Source organism: Nerophis lumbriciformis, linkage group LG27, assembly GCF_033978685.3.
Source record: "Nerophis lumbriciformis linkage group LG27, RoL_Nlum_v2.1, whole genome shotgun sequence".
NCBI classification, from domain to species: domain Eukaryota; kingdom Metazoa; phylum Chordata; class Actinopteri; order Syngnathiformes; family Syngnathidae; genus Nerophis; species Nerophis lumbriciformis.
In genome coordinates, this window is record NC_084574.2 from 1,895,475 (window position 1) to 1,909,898 (window position 14,424).

General features: G+C 41.2%; 1 protein-coding gene across 1 annotated transcript in view; it reads left to right on the top strand.

Moving 5' to 3' along the window:
• The window catches only part of LOC133570243 (eukaryotic translation initiation factor 3 subunit B), a 31,153-nt gene extending 18,610 nt beyond the window's left edge, over positions 1-12,543 (top strand). Inside the window, exons 15-19 of the mRNA XM_061923053.2 lie at positions 797-922; positions 5,652-5,729; positions 7,874-7,982; positions 8,062-8,174; positions 12,174-12,543. Of these exons, the coding sequence (XP_061779037.1) occupies positions 797-922; positions 5,652-5,729; positions 7,874-7,982; positions 8,062-8,162 (414 nt within the window). The 3' untranslated portion in view covers positions 8,163-8,174; positions 12,174-12,543. The remainder of the gene's footprint in view (positions 1-796; positions 923-5,651; positions 5,730-7,873; positions 7,983-8,061; positions 8,175-12,173) is intronic.
• Positions 12,544-14,424: the final 1,881 nt, after the last annotated feature.

Below are 14,424 nucleotides of genomic sequence, written 5' to 3' on the forward strand. Positions count from 1 at the left end.
GGAAGAGGCGCCGCTAAACGAGAGGTGGTGCCTTTTCCTCCATTGTGTTACAAGTCCGCTTTGGCATCTTTTCCCAGAAAAGTCTGTTCTCACCACAATTAAAAACTTGCTGTGGTACAAAGCTGCCTTCCTCAGTCTCTTCAATACAAGCATGCACAAAAGGCGTACGTGGGGGAAAGTTTCCAAAAAGAGCCATTCGTAAATTGAGGTTCCACTGTGCATATTTGTATGTACTTCTGTGTCATTTAAGTTGAACAGACTAGTACCGGTAATTGAAATACAAAATGAGAACAATTTAATATGTTAAAAAATAGGAACTCAAATCTCCAACAAATTGTCCTAATTATTGCAGCAATACAAGACATGTGCAATAAACACTTTGTATTGTAATGTTTGACATTCATTTTTCCGGGGGTTTGACAGTGCACCTTGCCTGTCTTAAGCGCATCATTGGTGCAGAATAAGGAAGTGCTGTGTTGTTGTGGCTCTAGCTAGCTCTGTGGCGCTAGGTCGTCAATAAAGTTTAAAAAGAGCGTTGGACTGTGTGCTTCTGTCGGGCCGCGACGTCACTTTGTAAGATGACACCATGGCACTTGTTGCAGGTTGCTGAGTCTGTGTTCATTTAGCACCAAAATGAAGCACCGCTTTGTTACACGTCAGCAGCCGTGCTATTGTGGAAACAGGTTTCAAAGCCCATCCCTTTGTATCTGCAATGTTTTATTGTGATTTTAATGTCTATTGCCGATCATTCGTAGTTGGAACTTATCTTGTTCTTATCTTCACTTTTGTCTTCCAGGTGGACAATGCCTATTGGCTGTGGACATTCCAAGGTCGCCTTCTTCAGAAGAACAACAAGGACCGCTTCTGTCAGCTGCTGTGGAGACCCAGACCTCCATCTTTAATCAGTGCAGAGCAGATCGCGGTAAGACTTTTGTCAAACAAAACATATTTTGTACTGGTCACAGCTTTGTCATGTATAGCAACTAAGCATTTAACTGTTAAACTCCACTTGCGTGCCGAAAAATCCAGACGTAATTACATTTGGCGCTATACTCCTGGTATCTAGAGAGGACTACCGTATTTTCCGGACTATAAGTCGCAGTTTTTTTCATAGTTTGGCCGGGGTTCGACTTATACTCAGGATGGACCTATGTGTGAAATGATTAACACATTAGCATACCTGCCAACTACTCCGGTTTTCCCGTAATTAGTACGGTTTTCATCAACTTATTCCGGGTTACGGTTGCAGTGATAAAAAATACGGTTTTTCATTAATTAAAAAAAACAATTTTTTAAAAAGTTTTATTCACGAAATCGCGTAACAACAATGACAATCGACACTGCTTCCCGTAACTTCCTATCGAGCCATTCCGAATGCCATGCGCGAGGCTATTTATAGCACCGCTGCCAAGCACGAGGCCATTGTTTCCAAACGAGCGAACGATCATGGAATCAGCCGGAGAAAAATCGCAAACGAGTCTTAAACCGAAAAGAAAACTGCAGTCATTCCGTGAAGAATATTAAAAAGCCTATCCGGGAATAATTATCCGTTCCAAAAAGGGTGAAAACTACGCGAATTGCACCTTGTGCAGACAAGATTTTTCGATCGGACACGGAGGAATTAGCCATGTAAAAGACCACGTTGGGACAAAAAAACACAAGTCTAATGCCGTTGCTAGCGATACAAGTGGAAAACTTTCAACGTTTTTCGTCGCCCAAACAGATTCTTTGGATGTGATAAATGCCGAAGTTTTATTTACGGAGGCAATAATTGAGCAAACAAAAAGGTAATGACACCAGTGTTATCTATTGGAATTGTTTAGTACTGTTATACTGTTAAAAGTGTTTATACTATTTATGCTTTCAAGTCCAAGTTGAAGAAATCTTGTTAAATGTTGACAGCATAACTACCAAAATACAGAAGTATGTCCTTAATATTTTTGCAGTGCTATTTCTGTTGAAAAGTTCAAATGATTACATTAGAGATGTGATGTGCCACTTTTCAAGTGTCTGATGGCTTCAATTAATTTTCATTCATTTTTCATATTTTGAATTCTTTTGAAAGGCTTACAAAAAAACTACATTTGAATTGTAATTCCATGCTATTGACAGGACTATTAATTTTAATGAAGTTAGCTTGCCATGTTTACAGTATGATAATTGTGATAGAAATGTGAATTTTAGGCACAGAATATTTTTTACAATTGAACAAGGCAGTAGATTATACAAGCTTGGACAGAAAGTTAATAATGACACCAATTTTTTTTTTTAATGGAATTGTTTAGTACTGTTTTACCATTTGTTTACTGTAAAAAGTGTTTATACTTTCAATTAACAAATTGAAGTCTTGTGAAAGGTTGACAGGATAACTGGCATTAACTGTCAAAATAATTTCAAACTATTGAAGTTAGCTTACAGAATAAACATGTCAATCAACCCATATTATTTTTGCTGTAATATTTTTGTTCTGAAAAGTCACTGTGACTGATAGAAAAGTGATGGTTTTAGCAACATTTTAACCTGTCGGAATGCTAATAATCATTTTTGCTTCGGGGGGCGAAGCCTGAACCCCCCACCAGGACAAAGTCCTGGACCTACCGGGGCCTGTGGCCCCTGGACCCTGGCTACTAGGTTTTTCTGATTTCAAAAGTTGGCAGGTATGACTTATTCAGCCTGTTGTTCACTATTCTTTATTTATTTTAAATTGCCTTTCAAACGTCTATTCTTGGTGTTGGCTTTTATCAAATACATTTCCCCCAAAAATGCGACTTATACTCCAGTGCGACTTATATATGTTTTTTCCCTTCTTTATTATACATTTTCGGCCGGTGCGACTTATACTCCGAAAAATACGGTAAACACTCGCTAAATATAGTGACTAAGTTGACAACATTGTTCCGTGGTGCGTCCGAGCTTTAAGATCGATTTGTGAAGGTCCAAATTCATTGATGGTGGGCCGTAACAAATAAATGAATGTATGGCAAACAGCCTGTGATGACAACACCAAAATATTTTCTGACATCTCATATGAAAGCAGCACTGCAGCTCCTGATCAACGCTGTAATTTTCCATCAAGGGCCGCACACTTAAAAGTGTGCCAGGGGCCATTTTAATATCATATTTGCTGGACTATAGAGCCCAGACGCTTCACCCTTGCTCCTGATGGGTCGTGGTTAGGGCTTTGCATGGCAGCTCCCGCAATCAGTGTGTGAATAGTGTCAAAGTGCTTTGAGTACCATGAAGGTAGAAAAGCGCTATTACAAGTATAACCCATTTACCAGTATATAAGCCTCACCCACTACATTTTAGAATTTTTTTTTTTAAATATACATATTAGCCGCACGAGACTCTATAAGCCACATATATTTTTGTTGTGAAATTAGGTATTTACACAGAAGTATTTTGTTATCGGTGTCTGTAACACAGCAGTAAAACGACCAGCCAAACAAAACATAAGTCAATGTCATGAACCCACTGGCTGCGGAAGCGAGCTCTCCAATCAGATAAACAGACTCAATAACTCAACGGTGACATTTTGGTGAATTTACCGAGGATTTCATGAAACCGAAACAATACAAAAAAATGCCATTGTATGGCAATACTTGTTATCAATTAGCATATTAGCCAATGCTAACGGCCCTAGCTTGATTACATTACGATACCATGTACAAATATGCATGACAGCACTCTTACAGACATCACACATGGGACTGTTTTGTAAGTACCGTATTTTCCGCACCATAAGGCGCCCTGGGTTATAAGCCGCGCCTTCAATGAACGGCATATTTCAAAACTTTGTCCACCTATAAGCCGCCCCGTGTTATAAGCCGCATCTAACTGCGCTAAAGGAATGTCAAAAAAACAGTCAGATAGGTCAGTCAAACTTTAATAATATATTAAAAACCAGCGTGATGTGGGCGCGCATGGAGTCGTATATCAACATGGACGGAGCTGCGTGAAAAAAGCCACCCGGCCTCTTCGCGTAAACTTCCCTTAACCACTCGCTCATCTTTTCTTCATCCATCCATCCCTTCGAGTTAGCTTTTATGATGACGCCGTCTGGAAAGGTCTCTTTTGGCAAGGTCTTCCTTTTGAATATCACCATGGGTGGAAGTTTCTGGCCATTAGCATGGCAAGCTAGAACCACAGTGAAGGATGACTTCTCATTCCCTGTGGTGCGAATATTCACCGTACGTGCTCCCGTTGTATCCACAGTGCGGTTCACAGGAATATCAAAAGTCAGTGGAACCTCGTCCATGTTGATAATGTTCTCTGGCCGGATCTTTTTTTCAGCTATCTTGTTTTTACAATATGCACGGAAAGTAGCCAGCTCTTCTTGAAAGTCTTTAGGCAGTTGCTGTGAAATAGTAGTCCGTGTGCGGATGGAGAGATTGCGTCTTTTCATGAACCGGAAACCTGTCGCTTAGTAGGAGCCATTTTGTGGTCTTTACAGATGTAAACACACAAAGGAAATGAAACGTAATATCCGCGCGCTTCTTCTTCTTCTTCTACGCGGGCGGGTGGTTGCTTACAGTAGAAGAAGAAGCGCTTCCTGTTCTATGGGGGCGGGTGCTTACCTTGGCGGTTGCTTGCGTAGAAGAAGAAGCACTTCCTCTTCTACGGGGAAAAAAGATGGTGGCTGTTTAGCGTAGTTGCGAGACCGAAACTTTATGAAAATGAATCTTAATATTAATCCATATATAAAGCGCACCGGGTTATAAGCCGCACTGTCAGCTTTTGAGTAAATTTGTGGTTTTTAGGTGCGGCTAATAGTGCGGAAAATACGGTAAGAATTGTTTTAGTTATATTGTAAAACTTGCAAACGTTGCTTGGAGTGATGAATGAAGAATCCATACGAGTAGAAACGCTATGGACGACTAGAAGACGGAACGGCACTTGTACTTCCGTTTCAAAGTTTTAAACAGCAGGGAACAATGTAAAGGTTCACCCAGCAGCACCTGCAGTTAGCAAACTCGTCACAAAAATGGCGATGGCGCCTTAGCACAAACAATAACACACCATTTCAGTGTTCTTGCATGTGTCTTATGAAAACTATTTGCCTTACGGCCATCAGCAAAGAAACATCCACAAAGTAGCCGCACCCTTCTATAAGCCACAGGGTCCAAAGCGTAGGAAAATAGTTGCGGCTTATAGTCCGAAGTTTATGGTATTTTTCAATTATAAAAGCAATACAATTTATAGATATTATTTTTCAACCTTGGTGCTCCTTTCAAGTTTAGTAGATATTAAAAATCCTGTGGACCAGAAAGAATACATTTATTGATATATGAATTACTGGTACTTTTATGACAATTTTTTTTTATTTTTTGTACTTTCAACCCTTAAATCTTTCGATTAAGTCCAGCTCTATCTGTCGCTATACACTTAAAAATGGTATGGTTTATGCCCTTTTCGTCAAAAAAACAACGTAACCTGTTTTTCCCCTCAAAAGTGAAATATTCAATGTGAAGTAACTGTAGCCTTGAATGGGTCAATAATTCATTGATTTTTAAGAATGTTCTGCGGACCAATACAAAAATGGCTGAAGGGACTCACTTTGGACAACCTTGCTGTAAACAGATGCTCATTCATGGTTCTGTTAGGGGAAAAAAGATAATGTAAATGAATAAATGTTCATTTGTTTACTGCAGACAATCAAGAAGGATCTGAAGAAATACTCCAAGATCTTTGAGCAGAAGGATCGTCTGAGCCAGTCCAAGGCTTCAAAGGTTAGATGTTCTTCTACAAAACCCAAAAGCAGTGAAGTTGTCACGTTGTGTAAATGGTATTAAAAAAAAAGAGAATACAATGATTTGCAAATCCTTTTCAACTTATATTCAATTGAATAGACTGCAAAGACAAGATACTTGAACTGGTAAACTTATTTTTTTTGTAAATACTGGCTCATTTGGAATTTGATGCTTGCAACATGTTTTATTTAAAAAAAAAAAAAAAAAAAAAAAGGCTGGCACAAGTGGCAAAAAAGACTGAGAAAGTTGAGGAATGCTCATCAAACGCTTATTTGGAACATCCCACAGGTGAACAGGCTAATTGGGAACAGGTAAGTGCCATGATTGTGTATAAAAGCAGCTTCCATGAAATGCTCAGTCATTCACAAACAAGGATGGGGCAAGGGTCACCACTTTGTCAACAAATGCCTGAGCAAATTGTATAAGAAGAACATTTCTCAAGCAGCTATTGCAAGGAATTGAAGGATTTCACAATCTACGCTCCGTAATATCATCAAAAGGTTCAGAGAATCTGGAGAAATCACTGCATGTAAGCGGCAATGCCCGAGACCTTGGATCCCTCAGGCGGTACTGCACCAAAAAGCGACATCAGTGTGTAAAGGATATCACCACATGGGCTCAGGAACACTTCAGAAAACCACTGTCAGCAACAACAGTTGATAGCTACATCTGTAAGTGCAAGGTAAAACTCTACTATGCAAAGCCAAAGCCGTTTGTCAACAACACCCAGAAACGCTTCGCTGGGCCTGAGCTCATCTAAGATGAACTGATGCAAAGTGTTCTGTGGTCTGACAAGTCCACATTTGAAATTGTTTTTGGAAACTGTGGCCGTCTTCCGGACCAAACGAAAAGAACCATCCAGATTGTTCTAGGGTGAAAGTGTAAAAGGCAGCATGTGTGATGGTATGGGGGTGCAACATATGTTGCCATCCAAGCAACGTTATCATGAACGCCCCTGCTTATTTCAGCAAGGCAATGCCAAGCCACGTGTTCCAACAGCGTGGCTTCATAGTAAAAGAGTGCGGGTACTAGACTGGCCTGCCTGTAGTCCAGACCTGTCTCCCATTGAAAATGTGTGAAGGCTGAAATATGAGAAGGGAGACTGTTGAACAACTTAAGCTGTACATCAAGCAAGAATGGGAAAGAATTCCACTTCAAAAATGTGTCTCCTCAGTTCCCAAACCTTTACTGAGTGTTGTTAAAAGGAAAGCCCATGTAACAAGGATCTTGCTGGGGATCCCGACAAGGATCCAGAAGCTGCAGTACTTACAGAATAGTGCTGCTAGGATCCTGGTGAGAGTGCGGGAATACGACCACATCACACCAATTCTCAAAACCCTTCACTGGCTTCCTGTTCCACTCATGATTGAATTCATGAAATTCCCCCCTCTACCTCAAAGAACTACTCACCCCCAAATCCTCCACACGACACCTCCGCTCCGGACAGGCTAACCTCCTCCAACCTCCCGAGGACAAAGCTACGAACAATGGGAGACCGGGCTTTCTGCTCCGCCGCTCCCAGTCTGTGGAACGCTCTCCCTGACCACCTGAGGGCACCACAGACTGTGGATGCTTTTAAAAAAAGGCTTAAAAAAGCTTTCTTTTTTTAAAAGCCTTCTTTTAAAGAAAAGCCTTATTTTAGATATATGCATACTAGTTATAGCTATTTGGCTGTTCTTTTTTTAATTTATTTCTTTATTATCTTTTTATTTCTTTATTTATTTTTTAATACACTGTAGCACTTTGAGATTGTTTACTCAATATAAAGTGCTTTTTACAAATAAAATCTATTATTAACACAGTGATAAAAATGCCCCTCAGATTTTTTTTTTTGCAATGTGTTGCTGCCATTAAATTCTAAGTTCATGATTATTTGCAAAAAAAAAAAAAAATTCACAGCGTGAACATGAAATTTATTTTCTTTGCCGTCTATTCAATTGAATATAAGTTGAAAAGGATTTGCAAATCATTGTATTCTCTTTTTATTTACCATTTACACAACGTGACAACTTCACTGCTTTTGGTTTATGCACATGTTTTTAGCGAATGCATCTGGTGCATTTACATGGAAACAATTCATGGAGCTTTTAATTGTGATGAGTCATTTTGACGTATGCGAGTAGGCGCTGGTGGACAAGCGCAGGGGGCTGATGGATGACTACCGTCGCTACAAGGAGCAGTCCAAGCAGCTCTATGAAGAACAGAAGGAGCTCCGCATGGAGCTCAGAGGAGGTGCCTTCCTTTTAACGCTTTTATTTCCACTGGAGTTTGCATTTATTACAACTCATGTATACTTGCACATCTTTTCCAGGGGTAGACACTGACGAGCTGGACGGCAACGTGGACGATTGGGAGGAGGAGACCATTGAATTTTTTATCAACGAAGAAATCATTTCCATCGGAGATCTCTAGTCCCCTACGCAGGTAAAACACTTCATCATTCTGATCACTTTAAATGTGGAATCATGTGGGATCTGGCAAATGCAGGACTGCGCCGATAAAACGACCAATATATATTGTGATAGACACGTAATCAATATCAATGAAAAATGTAATATATCTTAAGAAAGCAGAAATAATGAAGCATGGTTGGTTGCATGAACAAAGGCACTCGCGGTCCTCACAAAGCAGGAAATGATCACTGATTAATAGGAGGGACGTGTTTCAGTATCAACTTTCTCTTTTGGTTGCGCCATCTTGTTGTTTTGCTGCTGATTCTCTGCATGGAGTGAGAAGAGAAAGTAAAAAGGAGTGCTGCAGATAGCGTAGAAAATGTGGATAAAACAGGAAGTCACTTTTTTTTTTCAAACGGACCATAGTCCATTCCATATTCCAACGCATGGAAACAACAGGTGGGAACTGAAGTTCAGGACTACCGTATTTTTTGGAGTATAAGTCGCACCGGAGTATAAGTCGCACCGGCCAAAAATGCATAATAAAGAAGGAAAAAAACATATATAAGTCGCATTTTTTGGGGAAATGTATTTGATAAAAGCCAACAGCAAGAATATACATTTGAAAGGCAATTTAAAATAAATCAAGAATAGTGAACAACAGGCTGAATAAGTGTACGTTATATGAGGCATAAATAACCAACTGGTATGTTAACGTAACATATTATGGTAAGAGTCATTCAAATAACTATAACATATAGAACATGCTATAAGTTTACCAAACAATCTGTCACTCCTAATCGCTAAATCCCATGAAATCTTATACGTCTAGTCTCTTATGTGAATGAGATCAATAATATTATAATGTGTTCATCATTTCACACATAAGTCGCTCCTGAGTATAAGTCAAACTATGAAAAAAACTGCGACTTATAGTCCGAAAAATACGGTAGATTAATAATAATTTTTTACAGTTTGTCCCTCATAATGTGTACAAAATAATAGGTGTATAAATGACACAATATGTTACTGCATAGACTAATTAGGAGTCTTTGTTTGTTTACTTACTACTAAAAGAAAAGTTGTCTAGTATGTTCACTATTTTATTTAAGGACTAAATTGCAATTACAAACATATGTTTCATGTACACTAACATTTTTTGTTCCAATTAAGCCAATAATGCCATTTTTTTGTGATCCCCTTTATTTAGAAACGTATCAAAATACACTTTGGTACCGTACCAAAATATTGGTATCGGGACAATCCTAGGTCCAATATTTTAAAAATGATTACTGCATAACATCAATGAATTTCCATACTTCAATAAGAATACCACAGCATATTAAATGTACATGGAACTCCTTGGCATTAAACTTGCAAGAAATAGTTCTTCTCAAGTTCACACTATTGTTACATTTTATTACATACCGTATTTTCCGCATCATAAGGCGCCCTGGGTTAAAAGCCGCGCCTTCAATGAACGGCATATTTCAAAACTTTGTCCACCAATAAGCCGCCCCGTGTTGTAAGCCGCATCTAACTGCGCTAAAGGAATGTCAAAAAAACAGTCAGATAGGTCAGTCAAACTTTAATAATATATTAAAAACCAGCGTTCTAACAACTCTGTTCACTCCCAAAATGTACGCAAATGTGCAATCACAAACATACGTATATCAACATGGACAGAGCTGCGTGAAAAAAGCCACCCGGCCTCTTCGCGTAAACTTAAACTTACCTTAACCACTCGCTCATCTTTTCTTCATCCATCCCTTCGAGTTAGCTTTTATGATGACGCCGGCTGGAAAGGTCTCTTTTGGCAAGGTCTTCCTTTTGAATATCACCATGGGTGGAAGTTTCTGGCCATTAGCATGGCAAGCTAGAACCACAGTGAAGGATGACTTCTCATTCCCTGTGGTGCGAATATTCACCGTACGTGCTCCCGTTGTATCCACAGTGCGGTTCACAGGAATATCAGTTGCTGTGAAATACGGTAGTAATCCGTGTGCGGATGGAGAGATTGCGTCTTTTCATGAACCGGATCCTTGTCGCTTAGTAGGAGCCATTTTGTGGTCTTTACAGATGTAAACAGGAAATGAAACGTACGGTGATATCCGCGCGTTTTTTCTTCTTCTTCCGGGGGCGGGTGGTTGCTTACAGTAGAAGAAGAAGCGCTTCCTGTTCTATGGGGGCGGGTGCTTACCTTGGCGGTTGCTTGCGTAGAAGAAGAAGCGCTTCCTGTTCTACCGGGAAAAAAGATGGCGGCTGTTTACCTAAGTTGCGAGATCGAAACTTTATGAAAATGAATCTTAATATTTATCCATATATAAAGCGCACCGGGTTAAAAGCCGCACTGTCAGCTTTTGAGTAAATTTGTGGTTTTTAGGTGCGGCTAATGGTGCGGAAAATACGGTAGTCCTTATTTTTGCACCTTCATTTGAAGATCTTATTGTTAAAAGGGAACATTATCACCAGACCTATGTAAGCGTCAATATATATCTTGATGTTGCAGAAAAAAGACCATATATTTTTTTAACCGATTTCCGGACTCTAAATGGGTGAATTTTGGCGAATTAAACGCCTTTCTATTATTCGCTCTCGGAGCGATGACGTCACAACGTGACGTCACATCGGGAAGCAATCCGCCATTTTCTCAAACACCGAGTCAAATCAGCTCTGTTATTTTCTGTTTTTTCGACTGTTTTCCGTACCTTGGAGACATCATGCCTCGTCGGTGTGTTGTCGGAGGGTGTAACAACACCAACAGGGACGGATTCAAGTTGCACCAGTGGCCCAAAGATGCCAAAGTGGCAAGAAATTGGACGTTTGTTCCGCACACTTTACCGACGAAAGCTATGCTACGACAGAGATGGCAAGAATGTGTGGATATCCTGCGACACTCAAAGCAGATGCATTTCCAACGATAAAGTCAAAGAAATCTGCCGCCAGAACCCCATTGAATCTGCCGGAGTGTGTGAGCAATTCAGGGACAAAGGACCTCGGTAGCACGGCAAGCAATGGCGGCAGTTTGTTCCCGCAGACGAGCGAGCTAAACCACCCTGGATGTCTTGGCTCACACCGTCCCTTATGCCACCAAAGATGATCAGGAGAAGAATATCGACCCTAGCTTCCCTGGCCTGCTGACATCAACTCCAAAACTGGACAGATCAGCTTTCAGGAAAAGAGCGCGGATGAGGGTATGTCTCCAGAATATATTAATTGATGAAAACTGGGCTGTCTGCACTCTCAAAGTGCATGTTGTTGCCAAATGTATCTCATATGCTGTAAACCTAGTTCATAGTTGTTAGTTTCCTTTAATGCCAAACAAACACATACCAATCGTTGGTTAGAAGGCGATCGCTGAATTCGTCCTCACTTTCTCCCGTGTCGCTGGCTGTCGTGTCGGTTTCGCTTGCATACGGTTCAAACCGATATGGCTCAATAGCTTCAGTTTCTTCTTCAATTTGGTTTTCGCTACCTGCCTCCACACTACAACCATCCGTTTCAATACATGCGTAATCTGTTGAATCGCTTAAGCCGCTGAAATCCGAGTCTGAATCCGAGCTAATGTCGCTATAGCTTGCTGTTCTATGCGCCATGTTTGTTTGTGTTGGCATCACTATGTGACGTCACAGGAAAATGGACGGGTGGTTAAAATCAGGCACTTTTAAGCTTTTTTTAGGGATATTGCGTGATGGGTAAAATTTTGAAAAAAACTTCGAAAAATAAAATAAGCCACTGGGAACTGATTTTTAATGGTTTTAACCATTCTGAAATTGTGATAATGTTCCCCTTTAAGTGTTTATTGTGATTTTACAATTTTTTTACAGTGTTTTCCATGTTTGGGTTGACATTTCTGCCTTATAGCAGAGGGGATTATAATCAGAGAAAGGTTACATTTTTTCATATTTTCTTCTGGTCCATATTTCCCATAGGTCATAAAGAGTATAAAAAATTTTTTTATTTCAACTAATATAAAAAGCGTAAAGAGTTTTCAGCCCTATGTCTAATAAGTCTTTTCCCTCTGGTACAGTGCATCCGTTTGAGTGTGGAAGAAGGCAACAAGAAGCATCATAGATTGGAGAAGGACTAGGACCACCCCGGGAATTTTGGGCTTCAATCACAAGCCTCAATATTCACCCTTAGTGACGTCATCAGAACCCGCTTCGGATCATCAGCCACTTCCTCTTGTGGAACTTGATATTTACTAACAGCGCCTCCCCACTCTTCTCAAGGTAAATTCTTCCAGGAGTGGCTCCTCAGCTGGCCTCTCCATGGGGGGTGCTGCCTTGTTAGTCAATGTGCTGATGTGGCGCTATAGTGGCCTCTATCCTCCTCCTTTCAGACTAGGCTTCCACACCGGGTGGAGGGGGAATAACTTGAAATAAAACCGTCAAGTGGGATTTGTTGGAGTCTTCATTATTACCACCGAAAACCTACGCTTTTATTTCTTCTTTCCACCTGTGCTGAGAAATCAACTTTGTCATTCAACTCATATGTTTAAATACTGTACTTCATCAGGAGGGTCCACAATGTTTACATTGAGTCAAAGCATGCAAGGGATATTTTGTTTATATTTTGAAATATACTGTATGTATGTATATGCATGTGTGTGTGTGTATATTAGAGATGCGCGGATAGGCAATTATTTCATCCGCAACCGCATCAGAAAGTCGTCAACCATCCGCCATCCACCCGATCTAACATTTAATCAGAACCGCACCCGCCCGTTGTTATATATCTAATATAGACGATGCAAGGCATTAGTGAGGTTATAAAGCTTTTGCCTGTTAAAGAAAGGAGACTGATCCAATGCAGCACAGACATTCGCGTGCCACTCTGTCACGGCCCAGACGCACACCAGTGCGCAATCATATGGGAGCCGCGCTGAGCGCACCTCCAAGCGCGTCTCGCTGCCGGCGACGGCCGGGTATGGGCCCGACGCTCCAGCGCCATCCATTTTCAGGGCTAGTTGATTCGGCAGGTGGGTTGTTACACACTCCTTAGCGGGTTCCGACTTCCATGGCCACCGTCCTGCTGTCTATATCAACCAGGGTGAGTCCCACCCCTTTCGTGAGCGCACTGCGCGCGGAGTGACCCCTGTTACGAGCCCCCGGCCACGGGGATGGCGGGCAGGTAAGCTGCTTACCTGCTGCGCGTGACGCCAGCCGCGGCGAAGGCGGACGAGCCGGGGTGTCGGTGCGGTGGTGACCCTGGACGTGCGTCGGGCCCTTCTCGCGGATCGCCTCAGCTACGGCTCCCGGTGGGGCCCTCTCGGGGGAAGGGGCCTCGGTCCCGGACCCCGGCGAGGCGTCCCTTCTCCGCTCCGTAAAAGTGTCCATCTCTTTTTTTTTTCTTCTTCTGTTGTGGCATATGCTGCAGGTGCCTGCTCGTTTTTCGTATGTGGGTAACAACATTTAACTATGTATATATATTTCCCAATTGGTTTAACTGCCACCCGCCTGAATCTATTTAAAATCTAATTTTTTTTTATTTCAACCGCCCGATCCGCGGATAATCCGCGGACTCCGCGGTTGTGTCCGCAAACCGCGCATCTCTAGTGTATATATACACACTGTTAATTTATGTATATTAGGGGTGTAACGGTACGTGTATTTGTATTGAACCGTTTCGGTTCGGAGGTGTACCGAACGAGTTTCCACACGGACATATTAAGTAGCGTAACGCACGTTGTGTAAACAATGCACACCGAGGCACAACACACGGCATGCTAGCAGCTAACGGGCTAGGATAGACTGACCATACGTCCTCTTTTCACCGGACATGTCCTCTTTTGCGGAGCTGTCAGGGCGGAGTTTCTTAAATGCCTCAAATGTCCGGCTTTTTGAGTTAGGGTTGCGTGTATTTTCAATGTACGTTCAGGGTTAAGAAGGGGTTAAAAACAAAACAAACAGCAGCATTGGTGAGGGAGGGGCAGAGACAGAGAGAGAGAGTTATGATAAACGCGCATGCGTCGCCAGGCTCTGCTTTTTATCCATAGATTTATCACATTTCATTTTTTATTATCTATAGCAGGGGTGTCAAAAGTGTGCCCCGGAGGCCATTTGCAGCCCACAGCTAATGTTTTAAAGGCCCACGGCACATTCTAAAAATACTATTAAAATAAACAAAAACATAACAAAAGTGAAATAAAAAAAGCTTAAAGGTTAAATGTAATTTAGAAAAAGTTGCAATGTTGACTAATAAAACAAAACTGTTTTTTTCTTCTTTCAAACTCATTGCTGAAAACATAATATTGAATCAAAATCAATGTTATTATGAAT